This window comes from Lampris incognitus, chromosome 2 (genome assembly GCF_029633865.1).
Source record: "Lampris incognitus isolate fLamInc1 chromosome 2, fLamInc1.hap2, whole genome shotgun sequence".
Taxonomy (NCBI): Eukaryota; Metazoa; Chordata; class Actinopteri; order Lampriformes; family Lampridae; genus Lampris; species Lampris incognitus.
Genome location: NC_079212.1, coordinates 116939419 through 116965558, shown reverse-complemented (window position 1 = coordinate 116965558; position 26140 = coordinate 116939419). Strand labels below are relative to the sequence as shown.

Here is a 26140-nt window from a genome sequence, read left to right as displayed (position 1 = left end):
TTCCCTAAAATTCTTACAAGAGCCAACCTGCGGGGACGCTTAATAACGTTTGCTGGAGCCAAGCTTCAGGAAGCAAATTTTGTATTTTGCGTTTTCTTCTGCCTCAGCCAGTCCACGATAGGCATTGGTTTAGCCGGCTGCTGTCAAACACAGAATCACTCCCTGACTAGCTTTGCCGCGACGTCGCTCTAATAAAACCGCCGCTCATTGGCTTGTTTGAAGGGAAACACCTCTCGGGTAACGCCCCTCGTCTCACCTACGATCTGGTTACACTTGACAGAAGAAGAGAGGTCCCAGGTCAGTCTGCAGAAACTTAAAAGGACTATCAATAAATAAATAAATAGATTTGCCTGGATACAAAGACACCTGTATGATTTTAAAAGGAATGGAAATATTAATCTCTTGAAACCGAACTTTATTTAGTGTGACTTCGTCTGCTGCCATGAATTACTTATTTTTCTCACGGCTTTACGTCTAAAAAACAAACAAACAATAAAATGCACGATTTTGTTGTAAAGTCGATAGGTCACAGGTGCGATTGACTCGAAATACGCAGTGCACATATGCACCCAACGAGGTAACCGAGCCACAGCCCTAAAATATACTAATCCCAGCAAAACAAGACTTGTTTGCAGTTTTGTCGCTGTAAATACGGACACTAAAGAATCGCAATGGCTTCATTATGTTTTTTTTTAAACATTTTGTGCTTGCGTCAGAGGCTATATCGTCAATTAGTGGGCCGATGTGCCCACACTTGAAATTACATTGCGATGACTAATATTCATATCATGGCGCATCAAAATCTATTTTTTTATGACAGCTATGAACTGAAAAAAACCCCATTTGAAAACACTTTTTATGGTGTCAGAGCTCGCTGAAAATACACGATCCCTGTCTGAACCTCCCCTCCCTCCCTCCAATTAATCCCAAATCTACACGAAATATCCCGTCTGTTCAGCCCTCTCCGTGGCGCCATTGTAACATCCTATGCCACACACACACACACACACACACACACACAGCTTTACCATAACGACATACCCAAATGTACCCGTGCTCAATGTACGCCCCCTTCCTACTCCAACTCCTCCACCCCCCCACCCCCAAATCCTCATCTCTATCCCCTCCCCGCCCTCTCCAAAATTTAGATGAAAGGGCTTTTGGATTTTGGGTGACGCTTTGAATCACGTGTTCATAGGAAATACGCTCGCTATTATTTTTGGCTGCCTTGTCCTGCACTGCCGACCATACTTGTTTGCTGTCCATACAGCGTGTGAGGAGAGGTAATGTACCTTGCTTTGGTCACTTACGGGGTTCACGCCAGTTCACCGGGTTCAGTTGAGGAGAGGGCCCGCCCCCTCCTCGTCTTCTCAAAGAGCAACGCACGGAGCTAATCTAATATTATTCATTTATATATTGATGTCGGATTCCATTTTCCGAGATCGGCAGGCAAGGTAAGGATACTCCTACTCCTGGAAAAAAAACCTGTGTCGCTCTTCTTTACTGGCGAGGCGCGAGCTCAAGTTGTTTACTGGAATTATGGGCTCGCTGTCGGATTTTATCTGCTGCCGTAGTCAAAGGCACTTTATAGGCCTTATATGAAGTCGCCAATGTATAAAATGGCGACAGTAGGTGGGGGGGGGTGGTGGTAGTGGTGGAGGGGCGCCGAGTTGGGATTTTTTGGGAATATTCATTAGGGTTTGTTTTTTTTAATACCCCTCCGAGAGTCGCAGATCGCGATTCGCGAGTAAAGCTCCCGGGCAGTGTTTGCGCCGCAGCATTGAGAAGTGAACGGGTCAACTTGTCAGTTTGTTCCAGTTGCAGGGACGCTTTCTTCGTCCGTCTCATTTGCGCTTTCGCACGCCGCACAGCGTGACGTTTCTGATTATTTTATTCCACAACGCGGTATATTGTATTTTTTAACCCCCCCCCCCCCGCCAGTTTGTCAAAGTGAGTGCTTTCAGATATCAAGCACTTTCTCAAACAGTCACTATCCATACCACGTCCGACGCCTTGATTTCTGATAAGGTCCGTGCTCCATAGGATTTTTTTTAAACAGTACTCGAAATATCATTTGCATCTATTGATTAACTCCCAACCAAAATCCCTTCCTCCTGCCAAAGCAAAAGAAAGGTAGGCCTTTCTCCGTGCACAGAACTCTTTCATTTCCTCGTCTTCCTCTTCAACCAACGTGTGCTGCTGCTGCTGCTGCTGCCTTGCTCAGTACAGACTGGGGGAAGATGTAGTTATCCTCAGATACGGGCATTTATTTGTTGACTGATATGTTTGAAAACGGGCATTTCTGGGTGTGTGTGTGTGTGTGGGGGGGCAACTTAATAAATCGGGGCGTGCATACCCCCCCAGTCACATTTTATATCTTCACATGATTGTTAGGGCAAACTATGACTGCCATGTATCTCCCTAACCCTTTAGGGGAGGGACCTCTATTCTGACTGTTGCCTCCATTGTATCATGTGTGAGTACTGTGTCCAAAACATCTAACAGGACAAGTCCTGGAGCGCTGATGAGTTGTAATTTGGCCAATATACTTGCATATGGTATCGTAGCACATGCAGTTGACACATAATATCAATGTTAAAATCTTACTCTGCAACATGTCACAAAATTGGGAAAACTAAGCACATTAGTTGTCCTTTGCAGCTGTAAATGTTAGACTTTGGGGATGCACAGAAAATATTCAAGGGGATATTCCTGCTCAGATACTGAAGTGGCAGGTGTCTGTGATTACAGGCACAACAAAGGTACACAAAGTCTCGTCATCCAGCTCCAGTGAACCTGAGTCGGCTTAGGCCAGCGAGTTGGTGTGTGGAGGGTTTTACTCCAGCGGGAGGGTTGCACTGAGGGAATGTCAATTCCCTTTGTGGATCCCTGGGAACGTTCTTCCATCCCCCTTCTCGGAACTGGTCTAATGAGGGCAGGCATATTGCCTTTCATCCCTTACTCCCTGCAATTAGGGCGAGCTCACAGTTTTCGTTATGGCCATAACAGAGAGTGTTTGTATTCTCAGACACAACATAATGGACTGAGAGTGTCCACTCCTCTTGCCAAAAAAAAAAGCATGTACATATGCCTGTCCTTGTTTACCTGCAACATGGTACTTACAGGATTTTATGTCTTTGTTTCTATTACCAGAATTTAGATAATAGGCTCATGTGTTTGGATCTCTTAGCAGAGAATACCGAGGAAGGTCATATGGTCATGATTTGCAGATTTAGCTGACATTGGGTGTATAACATTCCTTGAGTTCAGAGAAGAAAATCAACCTAATGCCTACCAGATCTATTTCTTTGCAGTTTCTGTAGAAATAAGCATTCATGATTACGGCATACCTCCAGGTCCTCACCGAATACTCTCTGAAACACATTATTGAGTCCTATTTTTCCCCATGTGAAAGGACGCGTTCTAAGCGGGTTCACTTTTATGCGGGGCTTTCATTCTTTGGTATTGCTTTTGTCATAAGACCAATGTGGTATCGAAGCCCAAAGCACTCAAAAGCCTCACTCAGACAGTATGTTTGCACAGTTTGATCCAAAAGAAACTTCTGTGCACTCGTATAGGAAAAAAACAAGGGGCTAGTGAGGAAAGAGCCCCTGCCACTTTCTCTGTCCCATGCAAGAAAGGTTTGGTCAGCAGGCGCTGGCATTTGCCATGCTTTGCCAGTTACAAGAGGCTGTTATGTCAGCCATTTTAGGATGGACAGTACAATGTGTGGTGCGCCGCCATCTTTCTTCCTTTTCTTTTTAAGTCGCCAAATCAATGCCTGTAGTCTTGGCTACAGAACTGAAGGAGTTTTTCATCAAAAGTGATGAAAAAGGATGCATGACTCAGAATTTTTTCCCCCTGCACACCATGGTTTATTTGTCTGTCATTCATCTGGGCTGCAGATAGAGGATTTGGAGAACAATGTGGGATTTCAACGGTGCGTGTTCAGTATTACAGAAAACGTTACAATTTATTAAAGATGGTCTGACAGGCAGGACACTAACTATATTCTATACTCCCTGCAGCCGTCAGGCCTCTGTGCTGACCTAACAAGACAATAACATTGACAGGAGGTCATTTTCAGTGCAAACAGCTCTGATTTTTCTTTTATTAGACTGCTGTCATAGTAATAACAGTGGGGCAGGTATTTGTGTGTAGCTACATCCTAACTGACCTCGTCCGAGTGATCTGAAACAGACTAAACCATGAATGGACTTCTCATAGATGGCTGGCAGTGCATGTGGGTCAAGTTCTAAGTCCCGCACCGGATACTGTCCAAGGAATTCAGTGGGTGTGTGTGTGTGTGTGTGTGTGTGTCTTGAGGTTGGTGGGTGTGGGCGAGAGGCTCCTCTGTGTTTGGTGTGATGGGCAAGGGGAAGAGAGGCGTTGCCATGGCAATCTTAACACATGAGTGGCACCACCGACTGGTCTCCCCAGTGGACAGGGCTCCAGTCATGGAGGTGGGTGGGTGGGGGGCTAGACAACACCTGTGTTTCGGCAGGCATTCAGACACTAATGCAGAGACAAACATACCCATGCCAAGATTCCTCCAGGGGAGACATGGCCTGCACAGTAAGACTAAGCCTCAGAAGGCAGGGCAAGGGGGAAAGGACGTGTGTGGCGAAGATGTCATTGACTAACTATGCTGTATTAGCACTGTGTTAGTGACCCCAATGACTCTGAATTGTTTTTTCTGCACCCATTAACAGTGGACCCCGCCACTGAATTATGCTATAAATGAGTCGCCATTGTTCACAATCTCTTTGCTTTGCAAGGCAGTAATTGCTCCCTGTCTCTGGCTTATATTTGGTTGTCCAGCTGATCCACTCACATGACTTTAATCTATTTTGGCAGACAATTTTCTTGATCATTCAAATGACAGCAGTCTTATTCTCTGCCCTGACCCCCTTTGATAGCAGGTGTGTTTGGCTGACTTTGAAGCAGCCTCCCAGGACAACTGTGGATCACTGTCAAGACAAATTATATTGAGGATCAAAATTGTCATACGCAAGATAATATATTCTATTTTTCCATTGCTTGTTTAATTTTCGCAGCAGAGAATCCATCTTTTATACGGTTGAAAGAGATTTCAGAATTATGCTGGTGTTAGATATTGTGCAGGTGAGTAGACAAGGTGTGTGTGTGTGTGTGTGTGTGTGTGTGTGTGTGTGTGTGTGTGTGTGTGTGTGTTGTGTGCAGGTGTGTCTGTACAAGCGTTTGTGTGTGTTTGACAAGCTTGCATGCACACATGTGCTTAAGATGTGTAACAACAGAGAATCCATCTGTTATACAGTTGAAAGAGATTTCAGAATTGTGCTGGTGTTAGATATTGTGCAGGTGAGTAGGCAAGGTGTGTGTGTGTAAGTGTGTGTGTGTAGATATGTCAGTGTGTGTGTAGGTGTGTCTGTACAAGCGTTTGTGTGTGTTTCACAAGCTTGCATGTACACATGTGCTTAAGATGTATTGGGGAAGGTGGAATGTTGAAACAGAACAACCTGTCACCGTCGTCATCATCACTCATCCTTTCACTTCACTCCCAACTGTCTGAGTTCTGTCTTCCTTTGGCCTTCCTCCTCCTTCAGCCTTCACGTCCTCATTCATGTGACAAGCATGACAACAAAACCCAATCTCTGTTTGTTAATGTCAGCTGTAGGTGACCCAACAATCTGGGAGTGTCTGAATCTGTAGACTGTTTTAATTAAATTTTAATATCTAGCAACCACTTTGCAGTCTCTACTCCATGCTGTTAGTGGTAGTGCACTTAAAATCGGTAATTTTCTGGTGTAATAATACTGTTAATTACCGCAGTAATTTATGAGACGATTAAAGGGAATGAGTGCATTGTTTTTGTTTTGTTTTAGGTCTGAAAATTGATTTGCAGAAATGGATGCAGCATGCTACAATTTGTGCTTTGAAGCTACAAAGCAAATTATCAAGCATACCTACCTATAAATGATATTTCTATAGGCATGGAAGTCACATATTATTATAATTACTGTTATTATTATTATTTCGAAAAGATAGCCACAGGGAGAGTGAAAAGGTCGGAGTGTTTTTGGTTTTGAATATGGTTTTAGTCCAAGACAACCTGCTCTTTTCTTGCCCTGAATGTGGGTGTTTGGAAAGGTAGTCTGAGAGCTCTGTCACTTTCCCTCAGTGCTGATACTACACTCCCCCGGTCTGCTGAGATGAAAAGAGTTTCCTCCCTCTGGGCCACAGAGCTAGTACCAGTGCAGGGGGACATACGACACACTGAGGACAGTGATCGTCTTGGAGTGTTGTCTGCCGCGCCGCTGAAACACGAGGCCTGACTTCTCAGGGAGCACCACTGAATGACTCGCTGTCTGGAAAGCCCTTGTCTCGCGTCTGATCGCACAGATCGCTCGCAAGATAAAGCAGCCCATTCTTTTGATAGGTGACCTGATTCTTTATGTAACTTTTCTCCACTTCATGCCCGTCCTCTGGTTTTCCCATGTTGGACACGGGGTCTCTTGGGGAGGTAAGGTTCTACATTAGGGGCTCTGTCTGTCTTGTCACGGAGCAAAACACCCCCTCTGGGGCTATTGTAGGCCACTAAACCAGATGTAGCAAATTGCCATGACCGAATTACCATCTCCGCACTATTATTTTCCAATGGACTTATGTTTATGGTGTGCTCTCATATGACCCCCCCCCCCAAAAAAATTCCAAAATGGAATAGACCGTGCAGCTAAGTTGAGCTAAATCAATTTTCACAAAACACTTATCTAAAGATTTAAAGCATAGTCTTCTACTAATATGTATGTGGATGTGCATGACTAGATCCCTTTGTAGCGTGAGAACTGACGCCTAAATCCCTAGTTTAATGGAACAGACTCAGTGAACCCTGCGTCCTCACTAGGGGTTAATCGAGTGTGCCGTCAGACAGTATCATGACCTCTCCAGCGGCGAAACATACAGGACATGCCCGCTTTTGGATCCAGTGAACCAGGATTACTGCATAAGATGCTGGTGACCTAGTTTTTTTTCGTTGTTGATGTTGTTTGTTTTGTTTCATTTTTTTTTCTTTTTTCTTTTTTCCCCCCTGTCAAAAGGCAGCTGTCATTAGTAATGTAAAAGAGGCTGTTTGAAAGAACATCAGTCTGTCTGGGATCAGTGTGTACTGTGTGGTAGGCATATGAGGTTTTTAATTCTGGAACAGGTTCATCTTTTATTTACCATCCAGCCAGCCATGGTGAACGTACACGTACAGGCTGCGAAATGAGTGTCTTGACAAGGGCTTCTCAGGCCATGTAAACACTGTCTGACCCGAAATGTGCCAGATGTACGTATGTAACACTGTGTTTGGTGTGGCCTGCAAAATGCAGTATAAGATGTGAGGGTTTAGTCAAACTGGAGACAAAAAGGAAATTGGATAGTGCAGTAGATGATTTGAATCGTTGATATGCTTCACCCCGAGATAGGCTTGCAGCAGGAGGAGGTATAGCCTGAGTGATATGGATAGATGATGATAGAATGAGAGCAGTTTTCAGCAGCATGTCACACATCAACACTTCTCCGCTCTCTGAGAAGAGGAGGGGAGAGGTATGAAGACAGGGTGTGTGCGTGTGTGGAGTTCATTTGGAGGGCAGAGAAAAACAGCCATGACTTCACTCACATTTAATTTTTCCCATGATTTAAATTTTTTTTTTTTTTTACATATAGTGTATATTGTATCCACAGCCAAAATGACTAAAGGGTTAGCTATGTAGCTGAAAGAAGCTGGCCAGAGGTGACGTTAAATCCCAAATGCGTAAAGTTAATTGTGATGTTACAAACATGCACGTGTGCATTTGTATACCCATGTTTGCATGGCACATTTTTGAATTTATGAGACAGGAAGGAAGGGGGAAAGAGTTGGAATGTAACACATGCCACCCATATCCATTCATACGCCAACGGTATTTTAAGAGGAGAATGTCAGAGCATATGCTTGCAAATGGATTTGGACTCCTAAATATTTGGTTATTGTGTTTATGTGCGCTTGTGTGATGTCATATTTGTGTAATGGAACAGAGAAAAGACAGCTTAAGCCCTCGGCATGTAAATGGCCCCAGATGTAATAACCTTAACAGACCTTATCACAATGTTTCATGTCATTAACATTATTGTTGACAGCATGCTGCTGGGACATGTGCTTGTCACCTGATTGCTCCAATGGGTATGGCTCAGTTATTATGGCGTTATGGTATCTAAAACATTGTTAATGTTTATGTGTATGCTTTACATTTTTGCTGAACATAAATGGATGTTGGTTTGTGGGTTTTTTTCTGTTTTAACTGACATTCCCAAGTGTTAACTGATGGCAGCATGTATTCGCCAACCAATGCACATCGACATCTATGGACACATTCTGATTTAACATCCCCTCACACGGTTACATCAACATGCACGTCAACACAGTACTGTTGCCAACATCAGCCAATCAGGATGCTGAATTTGACATTGGTATGATTATCCAGGAAGACTAAGGTGTACTCTGGTGTTGCCAATTCAGTGTAAAGTCCAACTCAGTAAATTTTATGTCCATGAGGGATTTCTGTGGCTGTGAATACTAATTGCGTCATAATTTTACGACATTTTGATTGCATTACCTGTAAGTCCAGTTAAATTCCAGCATACCAATCAGCATTGACATGAACAGAGCCAGCACTTATAATGAATAATAATCCATCCATCCATTATCTGAACCGCTTAACCTGCACTCAGGGTCGCGGGGATGCTGGAGCCTATTCCAGCAATCATTGGGTAGCAGGCAGGAAGACACCCTGGACAGGCCACATAGCACTTTTCTAAAACAATGTTACAAAGTACTTTACAAAGAAATAAAACCAGACAAGGCAAAAATAAGAGTAAGACCAAATAAGTAAGAGTAAAAATAAAAACAGTATAAATAAATAAAAACAAATATCAAACATTTGTAAAAGCTTTCATAAAAAGAAAAGTTTTAAGGCGAGATTTAAAAGAAGCTAGAGACTTGGTTTGTCTTAGTTCAACAGGAAGAGCGTTCCATAGTGTGGGGGCTCTAACAGCAAAAGCCCGATCACCCTTTGTAACAAACCGATACCTGGGAATGACCAGCAGGGCTCCATCTGTGGATCTTAATGGTCGACAGGGCATATACAAGGTCAGTAAATCAGAAGTGTAGGTAGGAGAAAGACCATTTAAAGCCTTAAAAATGAGCAATAATATTTTAAAATCAATTCGAAATATAACAGGGAGCCAGTACAGGGAGGTAAGCACAGGAGTGATGCCTCTTTGTCCCGGTAATGAGCCGAGCAGCAGTGTTTTGTACCAAGTGCAGGCGGTGGAGGGAGCCCTTGCTGATACCAGAATAAAGTTCATCACAATAGTCAAGCTGAGCATAGATAAAAGCATGCACAACTTTTTGCAGATCTGCAATTGATAAAAATAACCTAATTTTGGAGATTAGCTTGAGCTGGAGAAAGCATGACTGAACAATATGACATGACTGAACATCCGGTTAGCATCAAATATTACCCCAAGATTCCTAGCAGCCTGCTTAAGATTACCTGACAGACGACCAAGATTAGTAACAAAAGGGCTGATGGAATTTTCGGGACCGAACAGAATGACATCATTAAATTTGGGAAAATTTTCGGACATCCAGGATTTGATGTCAGAGAGGCAAGTTGTGAGATTTGTTAGAGTGTGCTAGGATCTGTGGGTTTTAGTGGCATGTATAACTGAGTGTCGTCAGCATAAAATATGTAGAGCACATCGTGATTTTGAATGACCTGACCAAGGGGCAGCATGTATATAGAAAAGAGAAGGGGGGGGGTCGGGTGTCCCTACAGACACAATTGGCCGTGTCTGCGGGTGGGAAGCCGGATGGGGGTAGGTGTCCTGGTCGCTGCACTAGCGCCTCCTCTGGTCGATCAGGGCGCCTGTTCGGGGGGGAGGGGGAACTTCGGGGAATAGCGTGATCCTTCTATGCGCTACATTCCCCTGGCGAAAGTCCTCACTGTCAGGGGAAAAGAAGTGGTTGGCGACTCCACATGTATCGGAGGAGGCATGTGATAGTCTGCAGCTCTCTCTGGATCAGTAGAGGGGGTGGAGCAGCGACCTGGACGGCTCAGAAGAGTAGAGTAATTGGCCAAGTACAATCGGGGTGAAAAAGAGAAGAGAAGGGGGCCAAGAACTGAGCCTTGAGGGACACTACAACTTAACGGAGCTATCGAGGAGGTAGTTACCCAGAACAACAGAAAAAGTTCTGTTGGTAAGGTAACAGTGTAATAAGCTAACAGCCGAGCCCTTGATGCCAACCCAAGTTTCTAAGCAATGTAAGAGGACGTTCTGATCGACTGGCAGCACTTAAGTCTAAAAGAACTATAATCGAGCAGTCACCTCTGTCTGCAGTCAGCAGTAGGTCATTAGTGACTTTAACTAGAGCTGTCTCGGTACTATGAAGGGCTCTAAAACCAGACTGGAAACTGTTAGAAACACTATTAGTGTTCATGAAAGAAAGAAATTGAGAGGAAATTACTCTCTCCAGAACCTTAGATAGAAAATACAATTTGGAGATTGGTCTTTAGTTGCTTAGGGACAGGGGATCTAAATTAGGTTTCTTCAGCAATGGGTGAACAATGGCATCCTTAAAACTGTCTGGAAAAGAACCAGAAGCCAGAGAATTATTAAGAATTTGCAGAACAACAGGGCTGATAAGTTAAAAATGCCTCCTTGACCAGCTTAGTGAGAATGATATCTAAGATCCAGGAGGAGGAGTTCATATTGGAGACTGTACTCTCTAACACTGAAATTGTAATTGGTTGAAACTGGGTAAAAGAGGCAGAATTAACATGGGGAATGGAACGAGTGCAAGAGCCTGGCTGGATTTGGGACCTGACATTCTCCACCTTATTTACAAAATGAATGAGACATTTTTTTTTGGACAACAACATCAGGTACAAAAAGAGAAGTGGAGGGACCATTAATAACAGAATCAATTACATTAAAGAGAACTTTAGGATTGTGGTTATTTCTTGATATTAGTTCAGAGAAGTACGCTGCTCTCACATTCATAACTGCCGTCTGGTAAATTAACTTTTGGTTTTTAAGGGTGTTATGTGTGAATTCTGACTTGTTGACCTTCCATTGTCCACCAATGATTGTCATTAGTACTGTGAATGCTGGTTCTTTGGCACACCAAAATCAAACGGACCCATTATTAATTTCATTAGCTGCAGCTGTGTTTATCTTGCTGTTTACATCACAGAGTACCAAGACTAGCCTGGCATGTTTTTAAGCTTTAGATGGTTTTTAACCTGTAGATGTCGGCAAACTCTCTAAAATTGTCTAGTTTATTTTCTCTATAATAAATGACTATTTTCTAAATTGGAAGTCATTATATAACTTCTCTGAAAACAGCCTAAATGAATGTGGCATTTAATGGACAAAGTTCTGATACTGTAGAATCCAGTAAAACATTAAATTAAATCTAAAACTTTAGTGACCACCATGTCACAATTATGACTAAATTCTACAATTGAAAGTTTGGCTAGCTAGCTAAACAAGGCTACTGTTATTCCAGTGCATAACAAGGGAACTTACAGAGCTAGCCATCACATTTGTCTGCATGTGAAGCAACTTACTGTATTTCCTCTACTATATTTTCCTTCAGCGGTGCTTGTTGCCTCCTACTGCAGTTCACCTCAGCACCGCTGACTGAACTACAGAGACGCAAAGAAGAAAGGAATGTGTATGGGCACCTCCCTTGCATTGTCTTTTTTCTACGCTTTAAAAATGGCTGCCCCCCCCCACTTTTTTTTCTCCCCAATTGTATCCAGCTAATTCCCCCACTCTTATGAGCCATCCCGGTTGCTGCTCCAACCCCTCTGCCGATCCGAGTAGGGCTGCAGACTACCACATGCCTTCTCTGATACATGTGGAGTCGCCAGCCGCTTCTTTTCACCTGACAGTGAGGAGTTTCGCCAGGGGGACGTAGCACATGGGAGGATTACGCTATTACCCCAGTTCCCCCTCCCCCTGTCCGAACAGGTGCCCCACAACCTACCAGAGGAGGCACTAGTACAGCAACCAGGACACATACCCACATCCGGCTTCCCACCGACAGACATGGCCAATTGTGTCTGTAGGGACGTCCGACCAAGCCGGACGTAACACAGGGATTCGATCCGACGATCCCCATGTTGGTAGGCAACGGAATAGACTGCCACGCTATCCAGATGCCCCAAAAATGGCTGTTGATAGGCTATTTATGAGTTGGATCGTGAAAGAATTTCTTGGCAGGAACACATTTGATGATTGTGTGTTTGCGTGCATGTTTCCCATTCATTTTCAGCATTGACACATGCACTTCAGTGGTGGCGGCTGTGGCAGACTGCTGCTAAATATAGGGGAAATAGCTATAAATGTATAATTATTTGAAATGCCGCTGCAATGGCACACACACATACCTGATGTATGCATTGCTGTTTCTTGACCTATTTTTCATTTTTCCTTTTCATAGCACCCCAAGGGGTGTTTCCTCTTTGGCAGGGGTCATGTTGCGTTTGCCGTTTAACTAGACCTGAGCATAATTTTAAAGTGGGGAGACGGGGGGTCAGCAAATAACATCTATCTTTTGGCAGGGAGGGGGCCTCCCCAGAATCTGTGGTTTTGGCTTGTTTTGTGATGACTTGCACATACTGTATCCAATAAGAACGTTAACGCATTTATTTTTTTTACTTAAAAATACATGAACGGGTACAGTGAGCTCCCCAGGCATTTGCCTATTCTGCCTATAGAAAGCAATTTCCCATTTAAATATGTTGGCGCTTGAAAACTTGATGGGGTGGGAATGAGTGAAGGAGATCTGATTAGAGGAGAGGCAACGACTTCTGAAACGGAGATTTTGATCTTACCTAGCCAAAAGTAGCTATCGCTAACATTCTAGCTAACAACAGGTGGACCAACACACATGGTACCAGTGCTTCCGGTAAGTAACCAATTGTTTACTTAATCCATAGTCTATGTGTGTGTTTTGTATTCTGTAACAATTACAAAGTTTAGCTTGCCAACCAGCTAACTTTTTATCCTTCTCTTGTATTGACCTCACACTCTTGCAGTGTGTGAGGGCAATACACTTTGAAGCACCACGGCAACAGTGCAGAGACATTTGACACATTCAGCAGCATCACAGGCAGGATGATAATAATAATAATCTTCATTTATATAGTACCTTTCATACTTGAAATGCAGTTTAAAGTGCTTTACAAATGAAAGAAGCAGAAAAATTGAAACCAACATAAGCAGGAAAAAATACAGAGCAAAGCCAATTAAAAAAGAGCTTCAGAATCAACAATAGAGAGGGAAGATTAAAGAGCTGATAACTGATAAGCATGCCCCCCCCCTTATCCAATGTTAGACTTAAAACTGTCTTTGTTCACTGAAGGTGATTCTTCAATGAAATTGTAGTTATACAGTAACTACCACGTTGCATTTAGGAACCTTCTCCATCTCTGATGAACTGACCACTAATCTAGATACCGTATTGTGTTTGAAGCTGTGAAGGGACCGCAATGGGCTCAGCTTTCCTCTGATGTACCAGCAGAAAAATGACTTGTGTTTTACTGCATGTATAACCCATCATCAGCCAGAAGTATAGGAATGTTGCACCTGCCTTTTGATATATCTGAAAACCTATCTCACAAAAACGATGGAAACGTTGACACACATAAAGATGCAAACTTGTCAAATGATTGTTGAGGATGGATGGAGAAATTATGTTAATTATATAGTGTATGTTTCTGCCTTGCATTGCTAGTCTATGCATGTTAGATTTTAAATGGGCACACTTTCAGTCAAGCCCAGAGTATAAAGCCCCATACAGTAGTACTGCACACTCAAATTGTCTAGGCTGACAAAACACTTCAATATAACAGAACTGAAAACAAGCTGTTCATTGCAAGCTATGTCATTTCTTGTTTTGTTGTAGTAACTCATTCTGCTCTATTCACCTTCTCTTTGCAGGTTAAAAAAAAAACAGTTTCTACAAGGAAATCACCAAGAGGCATGGCAAAGTATACACTCTGTCACTTCTAGAGATGAGAATTTGCCACAGCACTGTCGTTTTTACAGGACCAACTGCACATGTAGTACATTTTTGTGTGGTGGTGGCAGGCAGAAGTAAAGATGCCACGTTCACCCAGTTTTTGATACATAGTCTGTATTTTTGTGTTTTGTGTGTTGAAGAACATATGCAGTCTCCATCACTGCCACCCAATGGAGAAACTGCAGCATTCTGTCTGACTTTGGAAGGACTTTGACACAACTCCAGAGCTACTAGCTTTCCAAGTCACTTGTGTTAAATCTTTAAATGCAGCCAGCTTAATGTAAACTCATTAGCCAGCCTGATATTAATTACCATGTCATTTTACATTCTGAACTATTAGTGTCATCATCAGTGTTTTTGTACATTATGATTAATGTATTTTATATTGTTATGAAGTTCTGGCTGTCCAATATTTTATCCTTTTCATCACATAATATACACTCAAATAGATGGACAGTTTTTAATGGTTTGTAGATTATGCCACCATGATTAAGACGCTATGATCATTTGAAAGGGAATAGTACAACCCATTCAAATGTACCACTTCCTTTTTCAGTCTTAAAACTTGACACGGTTATAATCCATTATTTCACCTATTAAGAACACATTTGTTCTTGTTTTTTTTTTTTAATTCAATTTGTGCATTTACAGATTAGGTGTCACCAGTCCAGAACAAAGACAACGTGTAAATAAAAGGAAAAACAAGTGTAATGGAACTCTGCACAATTTAAACAAACAAGTGGTATCCATCAGTTAGTGGTGATGACTCAAACTTAAGCCCAACTTATACATTATCAATGAACCTGGAATCAATAATACAGAAGGGGCAAAAATGTGCTGCGGCACAGTGGCCCAGTGGTAAGCACTGTTGCCTCACAGCAAGAAGGTCTTGGGTTCGAACACCAGGCTGTCCCAGGTCCTTTCTGTGTGGAGTTTGCATGTTCTCCCCGTGTCTGCATGGGTTTCCTTTGGGTGCTCCGGTTTCCTCCCACCATCAAAAAAATACATGCATGTTAGGGTTAATACTCCTGTCTGTGCCTCTGAGTTAGGCAATGGAAAGAAGAACTGGAGTTGGTCCCTGGGCGCTGCAGCTGCCCACTGCTCCTATACAATAGGATGGGTTAAATGCAGAGAACAAATTCATTGTAAGAATAAAATGTCAAATAAAGTGGCTTTCAAATACAAACAGCTGAAGATGCCTAGTATCACCTGCATCTCCTGCAATGTAAAAACAAACAAAAAAGTTTGAAGCAGCAATGAAAAAGTTACCGCAGGGGGACAAATGCACTGAATTCTCTGATTGCCCTGCAAGGCATGGTGGTTATACAATGAGTATTATTACAAAATGAGTTTAAACAGCTGTATTTTGAATAGATGTGTGTTATAGTACTTTTCTAGTCCGCAGACACAAAGTAGTATGTAATGAAATGACTGTATCCCATTATATTACAGTATGGTTGGCCCCAGTGGGAATTAAACCCCAGCTTTGACAGTATTAGTGCTATGTTCCATGCTTATGAAAATGAAATGACTTACATTGACTGATTACTTTATCATTTTATGCCCAGTTAATGATTTTCTGCATATTCCGAAAATAACAACAAAACAAAAAAAATCCTAAATCCTGAATAACAAATATTGCTCCAGAGCTACGTCAGTCCGAAGTAAAAATAAAAAAATCCAGAGCAGAGGTGATGAAGGTGGATGAATTTAAATACTCGGGGTCAACTGTACAAAGTAACGGGGAGTGCAGAGGAGAGGTGAAGAAGAGAGTGCAGGCAGGGTGGAGTGGGTGGAGAAGAGTGTCAGGAGTAATTTGCAACAGAAGGGTACTAGCAAACCTTCCCTCCCTCCAAACCATATAACATGGTTTGGAGACAGTGGCACTGACAAAAAGACAGGAGGAGGAGCTGGAGGTGGCAGAGTTGAAGATGCTAAGATTTTCATTGGGAGTGACGAAGAAGGACAGGATTAGGAACGAGTAAATTAGAGGGACAGCTCAGGTTGGACGGTTTAGAGACAAAGCAAAAGAGGCAAAATTGAGATGGTTTGGATATGTGTGGAGGAGAGATGCTGGGTATATTGGGAGAAGGATGCTGAATATGGAGTTGCTAGGGAAGAGGAAAAGAGGAAGACCAAAGCGGAGGTTTATGCATAGTGAGGGAGGACATGCAGGTGGCTGGCATGACAGAGGAAGATGCAGAGGACAGGAAGAGATGGAAACATGATCCGCTGTGGCGACCTAACGGGAGCAGCCTAAAGTAGTAGTAGTAGTAGTAGTAGCTATGTCAATCCAAAACCTGGAGCCATGACTAAGATAATAATAGTAGGCTGACAGACCCATCATATGGACCGGGGAGTCAGGGGAGCAAGATAGAAATGGGAAGAGGGGGATAAAAACGCCATCTAGTAGTTGAGAGGCTTCTTGTTAGATCTCCAGTACTGACAGTGTCTAAATACTGCCAAAGTGGTCAGAGTGAGGGCACAAATCCCCCGTGTATATGTGTACAATCTTGATTTGCTAATAGCTGATTGCTTGGGTGCAATATGTGTTAGATTCATAAGTAAATTGGAGTGTGGAATAACCCCAGCTCCAAATGTTGGTTTTGTATCTGACAGCTGCTAGCAACTATGATTTTTCTTTTGATTCTTTTTTTTTTTGTTTTATTGCAGGAGAGATTGGTAATTCAAGGCATGTTTGAATGTTCTTACAGATTTCAAATGAAGTGGTTTACATTAGGGAAATGGTTCTATTGTTGGCAAGCTAAAAACAAGTCAACAGTTTTTTACTTGATGGAAACAAATAAAAACTGGAAGAAATATTTTCTTTGTTTTTCTTGCTTAAGCCTGATAACTTTAGCAAAACATTCTAGCAAAACATCAAGAAAAAGAGCTATAAGTCTTTCGTGTTCAGTGATGCCAAAAGGCAAATTAAATGTAAAAAAAAAATCTCTTTCTATATAAAAAACAGGACACAGATCGTGTTATAGATCAGTGGCATGGAAAATATACCACAAAAACTTTGATTTTGAGTGCCTTTGTTAACTGGGGACCGTATCCTATGTGTTAAAACATCATTATAATGTTATAAAGTAACACAAAAATCATTCATTCAGTTTCTAACATTTAACATTTTAACTCATTTTAGGTTAGATTTTGCAACTTGAGAAGTGATGATGAGCAACAGTAAAGCAGACTCTAGTTATAAGTAAATCAAAGCGTTGCAAGCCTTGACTGGATGAGATTGAACAATGAGCCTAACCTTCATGTAAATAATACAGCCTAAGCAAATATGAGCATCTTTTAAATTCAGCCAGCCAAATATGCTAATCCAGAATAGCTCCTGATTAGGAAAACACAATTGTTCTTTTTCATTCCACATTCATTTTGAAATTATAGGGTAAAATGTGATGACTTTTATACATTATTCGCCTCCGCTACATCAATCCAACACTGGAGAATGCCCACAGTAAAGCTGAACTCGCACGTTGGGGTGTTATTGGATGATTGAAGATTGCTAAATCCAGTATTCTGATTGGTTTATGTTGGCAGTGGTCCTTTGCTGATGATGTAACTGTTTGTCAATGTGCATCGGAATGTGCACATGATGTACATTCCTTAATGTGTGTTGCCATTAATATATTGATTGGGATTTTGGTAAGAGTAGTAAAGCATACACATAAGCATGTACATATAAACTCAGCAAGAATGTGAAGCATACACATAATCATCGCCAGTGTTTCAGATGAACCTTTATACATGAAAACCTATTGAGATTTCTATTTCATTTAGAAAAGTGACCTGTTCAGGAATCCGGGTAGTGTAGCGGTCTTTTTCATTACCTACCAACACAGGGCTTGCCGGTTTGAATCCCCATGTTACCTCTAGCTTGGTCGGGTGGCCCTACAGACACAATTGGCCGTGTCTACAGGCGGGAAGCCGGATGTAGGTATGTGTCCTGGTCGCTGCACTAGCGCCTCCTCTGGTTGGTTGGGACACCTGTTAAGGGGGGAGGGGGAACTGGGGGGGGAATAGCGTGATCCTCCCACACGCTATATCCCCCTGGTGAAACCTCTCACTGTCGGGTGAAAAGAAGCGGCTGGTGACTCCACATGTATCAGAGGAGGCATGTGGTAGTCTGCAGCCCTCCCTGGATCGGCAGAGGGGGTGGAGCAGTGACTGGGACGGCTCGGAAGAGTGGGGTAATTGGCTGGATACAATTGGGGAGAAAAAGAAATAAAATGTGTAAATAATTTATGATAACTTTTCCACGATCAGGTCACTTAAAATTGATGTGATATGAAGGCATCAAATGGAAACACTCTGGTTTTGCCTCTTTTTTGAAACTTAGGCAGCTTAAAAAATACCGGCTCAAACATCAGCTGCTCATTCTGTTTTACTCAGCCATTATCAAATCCATCATACCATCTTCTATTGCAGTATGGTATGGTGGCACGGACAATCAAACATGGAAAAAACTGCAGTAGATTGTCAACAACCCATCCAAAATCATAGGCAACCGACTCCCCTCATTTGAATCTCTACATACTAACCGGACTGTAAAGCGAGCAAAGATCATCTCCGACCCCCCACATCCTGCTCATCACCTCTTCCAGCTCCTTCCCTCAGGGAGGTGCTACAGGTCACTGTCCACTAAGACTAAACACTTCACAAACAGTTTTTTTTCCCTAGCCACCAGGGCTCTGAATTCCTCCATATAGTCACCTCCTCACACACCACTGGCATGAATACCACCATTCACATAATCGTTATGCGTGATATGTTTATTTCTGTTATTGTGTAACTGTATTGTTCGTGATAACATGTGGAGTGTCTGCTGTTGTCCATGTATGTATGGTACTGCAGAGTTTAATGTGTACCAAAAACAAATTCCACCGGCCTTGGTCGTGTGGCTAATAAAACAACCTAATCTAGTCTAATCTAATCTTAATCCAAGTATATGGAGCCTGGAAGCTGAAGATGGTGTCTCACAAAGGTGTGTTAGGTTTTGTGGTTTCAAGAGTAAGCCAGTTTTGAGTGTGCAGGCCAGCTTGTGCTTCTACAAGTTAATAAGGACATTAGTTAATAAGGTCATTTATGAAGAGGAGCTTTCTAAATGAATAAAAGGTAATGTGCTGTCAAGGGTGGCATGGTACACTACATCCAGTGGTTTCAGAGTGGCAGCAGTTGGATGCATGTAAATTACATCACCATAATCAAGTACAGATAGAAAAGTTGATTGAATAATATTCTTTCTATTATCTATTGAGAGGTGGAATCTATTTGTGCAGGGGAAACCAATTTTAACTCGGATTTTTGTGAGATCATTTACGCGTGCCTTCAAATGAAGTTTTTGTTTATCCGGACACCTAAATATTGACATGCTTTTATGTATTTGCTACATTTAGACCCACTTAGGATACAGATATCTAGGCCTGCAGAAATCTTGTTTTTATATGCCATAACGACATTATACAACGGGTTGTTGACACTACAATATGAAAAGATCTGGCACAAACTGGCCTCTGAAATATGGCTCAAAGTCAAGCTTGGCAGCATACCCTCTGACCTCAATGTGTGGCACATAATTAGAGTCTCAAGCAAATGTTCACTCTTGCTTATGGGAAAGCTGGATGTGTAATCTTTTGCTATATATCAAACAAAAGAACAGATTGTCATGTCCCTGTACATGTCAAAAATGAACTTTTTCCATTTTGGTATTAACTTGTATTCCTGGCATAATTTATTTGCACTCTGGGGAATTCCATCTACCAACTAAAACAAAAATCTCTAGTAACGTCTTAAGAAAATAGTATATCACATACCAGATAGCTTGCGTTTCGGTGGTGTCACGCATTTATTTTCAATGCATGTGACAGGGCTGGTACGTCTGCTACACTCACTGGATCAGTAAAGTGGTGGCAATGCTGTGAACAACATTAAAACAATTGAATATAATTGTTTTTCCAAACATTCACTGAGTGGAAATGAACATTTTGAATATGAATAATGACATTTCCTGGGATTAACATAAAACTTACTGCTTAACAAATTAATTCACAAATACATCATAATAGCAAGTAATGGTTACAAACATAAAGGTATTCAAGAGCAAACACCAAATTCACAAGGACTATAATTTCTTTTTGCTTTTCTTTTTTTTTTTTTACTGCTCAAAATGGAGCTAGAATTAAAAGCTGGACAAAATCTGAATCAGAGCAAATAACTGTTAAACTAGCTGACCATATGCTCATCCCCTTGATTAAGAAAAATGCTGTGCGTGGGGAGCTAATTGGTATGTTCATTGTGCACTTAATTATATTTCAACAAGTCCTACACCCTCTACATTTCTTTGACGTGATATACATAATATCTAATGCATATGATGTTTCACTAGTGCCATCTATATATCAGGAACATATCACTATATGCTTTTTCTATCACTTGGACATTTTCACCATACCCAGCTAATAGTTTTGTCAGGCACTTAGGTTTTAATATGCCAGTTTTCATAGCAAATGTTATAGCATACAACTTTTGACCACTGGACAGTGTTTAGGGTAAAAAGACTCATTAACAAACTTTATTTATAGCTTTTACTGATATTACTAGCTTTACTATATCTATTGTGCATTGTCTTGTGAGTCAGTTTTCTTGCAATGCCAGATAAGACCAAACTGTGATTATCATGTCAATTAAACCTAATTTTTTTTTGCATTTTTATGATGCTAAATAATCTCAGACAAAAAAAACACAATTCGCGATCAAGTAATGATTTCTACAGTTACTTTCTGATTTAAATATGGGTCAATTCATTTATAACTGCATAATTCATGAAAGAAATAAGTAAATGTTTATATTTTCAAATTTTTCCTCCTGTTTTTCTCCTAGATTCTCTGTGAGCTGTTAAAACCCCAGTTATCCATGTGAATGAAGTCCTAAATAGGCAGAAAGCAAACATGAAGCAACACTGTGATGTCTTAGCAGCTAGTCCATGACACTCAGCTTCATTCAGCTGTCTCCACTATCCACCTGCCCTCTGTTCTCATCAGACCGGACAATAAATCAGTCATTTTCCTTCCTATGTAAAGCTTCACTATGGCCAGTAAGAGAAAATCTACTGTACCCTGCATGATACCATCCAAATCCAAACACATGCGTGAGGAGATTATACTGGGCTGTCTACCAGAACTCCTACCAACAATCCCAGAGGATAGCATACTCAGCATCTCTGGACAAGACTCGGGCCATTTCCCCCACAACTCCTCCAAAATTGATGGTAGTTATTTGCAGCACAGAGGAGGAACTTATAGCTGTCAAACCTGCCGTTTTGAGTCCAGAGACCTAAACTACTTTTTGGATCACATGCACAACTGCCATGCAGACTTCAGGGCCAAGCCAACATTCTACTGCCTGAACTGTGGGGTGTCAGTGGTACGATTCGAGGCCCTGGCTTTGCATAACACTAAAGCCCACCCTGAAATAATGGAAGGTTTGATCACTGCCTCCCTTCAGGTCAACAAAAGAGATGGGTTGACCACCGTGGAGCAAAGTCTCTTTACAGACAGTGGAGAGGCCTACAGAGAATCTGGGCTTTCCCTTACCAAAACACCCATTGCAAAGATGATGAAGGCCAAGGGGGAACACAAAAAGATAGTGGTTTCCCACACTGTGGAGGTACGGAAGATAGATCTCAGAAAAGAGGTAGACCTTAGCATGTTGACAAATGTGCCTGAACTCCAGAACGGGGCTCTCATTGTTTCTGGTGTCCCAGCTATGCCGAGGACCACTGTCACTAATGTGAATACAACGACAGTGTCCAATCAGGTCTTTCACCAGCGCACTCCCTCCGTTTACACCTCTCCCACTTCCGATTCCAATAAAGACCTTCCAAAGGTGATGATCCCACTAAGCAGCATCCCCACATATGATGCTGCCATGGACACCAGCAGCTTTCTCAAGACCTCCTTTGGCAAATTCCCCTACCCAACCAAAGCCGAACTCTGCTATCTAACAGTGGTCTCCGAGTTCCCCGAAGAGCAGATCAAACTGTGGTTTACTGCCCAGAGGCTCAAACAGGGAATAAGCTGGTCTCCTGAGGAGATTGAAGAGGCCAGAAGGAAGATGTTTAATACCATCTTCCAAGGAGGAGCACCTCGAAAACAGCCCTCCACACAACATCAAATCAGTCACATTGTAACCCACCACACTATTGCCGCCCAGCCAGCCCAGTCATGCCCAGTGGGACCAAACTACCAGATGGCTAAAGTTCCTTATGGCAGTTTGAAAGGTATGAGCCCTGCTGGAGTCATAGCTACAAAGGCAAGCATGTCAAGCAACCCCCAGGTCACCAGAGTCTCATATTCTGCCCCAGTTGTCCACCCAAAGTTCCAATCTGTTGTCAGAACACAGGTACCAAACAAGAATACTCTAACCACCCTGGAGCCAGACAAGAGCAATGGCCTGGGCTTGGACATGGCTGGAACCAGCGGTTGTGTCGGTAGCACTAGCAGCAGTCGAAGCAGCAGTAGCAGCAGTAGTTGCAGTAGTAGCAGCAGCATTAGCAGTTATTCCAGTAGTAGTAATGGTGGTGAGACTCTGACGAGGAAAACCGGGAACAGCAACAGCCCAAATAACACGATCAACAGCATCATCACTTGCTCCACCAACATTAGCAATAATGATGAGCACTGCATTGCTAACAGCAACAATAAACCAAATGGGAAAATTAACAGTATACCAGTAGGACTGGAGGCTTTCAACAGTAACAAGAGTAAAGTGATCATTGATAACACCAGCAAATCCAATATCAGCTATAACAATCATAACAGCAGCATCAGTCCACAGGAGCAGCTCCACGTCACAAAGGCGGATGATGATGGCAACAACAACTATATTTACATGACCAAAAATGGCAGTATTAGCAGTAACTGCCCCAGCACTACTTGTAATGAAAGTGTCCCTAACCTGAATCATGCCAGCAAATCCCCAAATGAAAGCACCAGCACCACTGTCATTACAAAAAGCAGCAGCAGCAGCAGCGTATCTGTGATAGATGAGGCTAAATGTACTAAGAACTTTTCTACAAAAGGCATGTCAATCTTACAGCAACTCATTAAGGAGGAGGACTCCAATGAAGGTGACAAGAACTGTCGAGAGCAAAAAGTTGACCCCATCAAGATCAATTTAAAGAGGCTTAAGATGAATGAACCAGAGGTGAAATCTGGTGCTGAGGTAGTACCTCACCATCTCAAGCCGGAGATGGCTGAGATACATACTTCTCAGCCATCGTTCTCTCCCCACTGGGCCACAAAGACCCCTCAGCAGCTGCACATCCTCCAGCAGGTGTTCTCTAACACCCACTGGCCCAGCAGCCAGCAGTACAAGGAGCTAAGTGTCATGACAGGGCTGCCCAAGTCAGAGGTGGTGCGTTGGTTCAGTGACAGCCGCTACAGCCACAAGAATGGCCAGCTGAAGTGGCTAGAAAACTACCAGTGCCCACCACAAGATTCGGATGAAGCAAAGACATGCGGAGATGGTGACATCGAGATGCCACAGGACCCTTTGAAGGCTCAAAGGAAACTCGTGGAGCAGGAAATGAATAAGCACCTTGAAGGAGAAGCAGGACTGAACTCGGAGCAGCGAGGGGTGTGGCAGGATACATACTCACCGCTGTTGAGCCTGATGAATTCAGAGGAGACTGGAGAGCAAGGGAGAGCTGGGGAGTCTGTGCAACCAAGAGCTTTGCAGGATCCCTGGTCAGAGAGAGCAGAGGACCACCAGCAGCCAGTGGCGAGTCAATCATTCATTGAGCAACAGAGTGACACCAGCCAGGCCAGGTAAGTCATAACCCCATCTCATAATGAATGAAAGTCAACGATACAAGAATAGCATACTCATTCACATCGGCCCTCGTTGTTTGTCTATGTTAGGGATTTGTATTAGCAAAGGGAACTGAATAAAAAATGTAACAAGGGTGAAGTGATCAAAGTATGTCAGGTTGTTCATAGTTGTTACTGCATGATGTACAGTTAAAAGGAGGCAGGAAGAGGGTGCACAGGTACTCCTGCTGAGAAGCAGCATATTCAGGTAATCAAAGGTCTGTGTTTAAGAAGCTATTTTTAGATAAGAAAGACCCTGGGCTGTCGAATTATAGATTGCGAGAGCATGCTAATATATGTGAATAAATCATGACAATTGTCTTTGGTGAGATGAATTTCCATGAGGCTAGCTTCTCAACCCTTGGCATCTAATTTTACGATTGTTCCTCCCAAAATGAATTTTCCCTTTGCCGTCGGTTCTACCTAATTAGAACAATGCGAGTTTATCTATATGCTCAGTTATGTTCTTTTGTGTGTGTGTGTGTGTGTGTGTGTGCGTGCGTGCGTGCGTGCGTGCGTGCGTGCGTGCGTGCGTGCGTGCGTGCGTGCGTTGGAACTAGGGATCGCCTGAGAATGGAGCTGCTGGAGGTGTGACGGAGAAGGCCCAATCCCACCAGAGAAAAAAGGATGGTTGGGCTGGCTCACTCCCCAGCTCTGGTCTCAAGTGTTCATTATGACAGCAGATGTGATTGTAGCTGGACCGCTGGATTCTGACTAACTGTGAATACCCCCCACCCATCCTCCTCTTCCATCACGTCCTGCCACCGTCAAAAAGAGAGAACGTCTCACCTTTGAGTTCTGTGATGTTTAAGCTTTTCATGCTTCTTTGTGGTTGTGTGGGGAGGGTGCACAATGAGGTCAGTGCGAGGGATCAGACACGAGAGAGGAAAAGAGAAAAGAAACTGACTTAACTGAGGGAAGATAGTAGGCAAGGGATGAGAGCTGTTGGTTTTGGGAAGAGGAAGAAATGTTAAATGAATGAAACTGCACTATAAAAGAGGGTTTGTACTGACTGGACAAACGTGTCGAGGAAAATGTTATTGTTGGCTTTGTGATATTTTTTACTTTTTAAGCAACCAGTACTTCAGCACTGCCTTGAATTTTACTTTTTTCCGTTATTCAGTTTTTCAATTCTATTTACTCTATAGTCACTGTAAGTCCAGATGCAATCAAACATGTTTTATTTAGATCTGTATAAATGTTGGTGATCACTTAGCAGTTCAACTACACGCAAGAAACTATATACATAGAATGCACTAATGAATACAGCAATGCTAAAAATCACACTGCCCCAGAGTAAAGATATTGACAACAAGATCAATACACTACACTGCCCTGCAAACTGAACAGAGAAGCCTGTCACGCTAACGTTGCCTTACTCAGCTCTGTCCGTGTGTTGGTATGACCCGTTTGCCCATCACCTTGCTTACCAGCTACTGTGCTGTCCAAAAAAAGTTGCCAGTGCATCAAGTGGTCACTGTTGGTCTATATCTGTGAAATTAAATCTTGTGCTGCTTTCTGTACACTTGGAAATGTTTTAAGCTGTAATTGTATCTAATATTGTTCCTGGCAAAATGTTGTTAAAGGCAAAACTTATCAATTTGATCCCTAGACACTGACAGAGTGAGATATTGTGCTAGCTAGAGAGCCAAAATGAGGAGAGCTTTCCTCTCCTGAATTTTCTTGTTCATATAAACATACAGTCACTACATGAATCCTATTAAGCTGCATCTTTGTCAAGCTGCTAATAGCTATGAACGGTGCTATACCATCCAAAGTGAAATTGGAGGTTGACCTCCTACCAGCAGTGTATGCACTTGTGTCGAATGTTACAAAATTTATTTTAGTTTGAGAAATGAAATCTGGACTTACGGTGTAATGATCACTTAAAACTTTTATGAAATACTCTGATCATAAAGCACTGTTGTATCATCCTTTCTACACTTCTGAATCTTTACAGAATAAACAGAATATTCACCAAGCACTCATGTCTCATTGTCTTTATGAACACGTTTAACGCATTCTGCAGTCAAATAAACCAAATGGAATTGTTTATGTACACTGGTCAGGCTATTATAATTTCATAAGAAATATGGACGTCATACTCATCGCAGATCTATTAGACAACTGCACAGCATCATCTACTGGTGAGGAAGCACTGATA

The 26140-nt window shown here is 42.4% G+C and overlaps 1 protein-coding gene across 3 annotated transcripts; it reads left to right on the top strand.

Annotated features, from left to right (window-relative positions):
* The first annotated feature begins 1162 nt into the window (after positions 1-1162).
* Positions 1163-25953, top strand: zhx3a (zinc fingers and homeoboxes 3a). Of its 3 annotated transcripts, none has more exons than XM_056273075.1 (3): positions 1163-1283; positions 20987-23934; positions 24537-25953. In XM_056273075.1, the coding sequence occupies exons 2-3, from the start codon at positions 21194-21196 to the stop codon at positions 24568-24570; spliced, it is 2775 nt and encodes a 924-aa protein (XP_056129050.1). In that variant the 5' UTR covers positions 1163-1283; positions 20987-21193; the 3' UTR covers positions 24571-25953. The 3 variants fall into 3 exon arrangements, with proteins under 3 accessions (XP_056129050.1, XP_056129052.1, XP_056129051.1); XM_056273076.1 differs by lacking the exon at positions 1163-1283 and adding an exon at positions 1294-1454; XM_056273077.1 differs by lacking the exon at positions 24537-25953 and having other exon boundaries at positions 20987-23938.
* Positions 25954-26140: the final 187 nt, after the last annotated feature.

Excerpts from the sequence above, each read along its gene's own strand:
- zhx3a (XM_056273075.1), top strand. The coding sequence starts at position 21,194 with ATGGCCAGTAAGAGAAAATCTACTGTACCCTGCATGATACCATCCAAA. Across the intron at positions 23,935-24,536 it reads AGTGACACCAGCCAGGCCAG|GGATCGCCTGAGAATGGAGC; the intron begins GTAAGTCATAAC and ends CGTTGGAACTAG.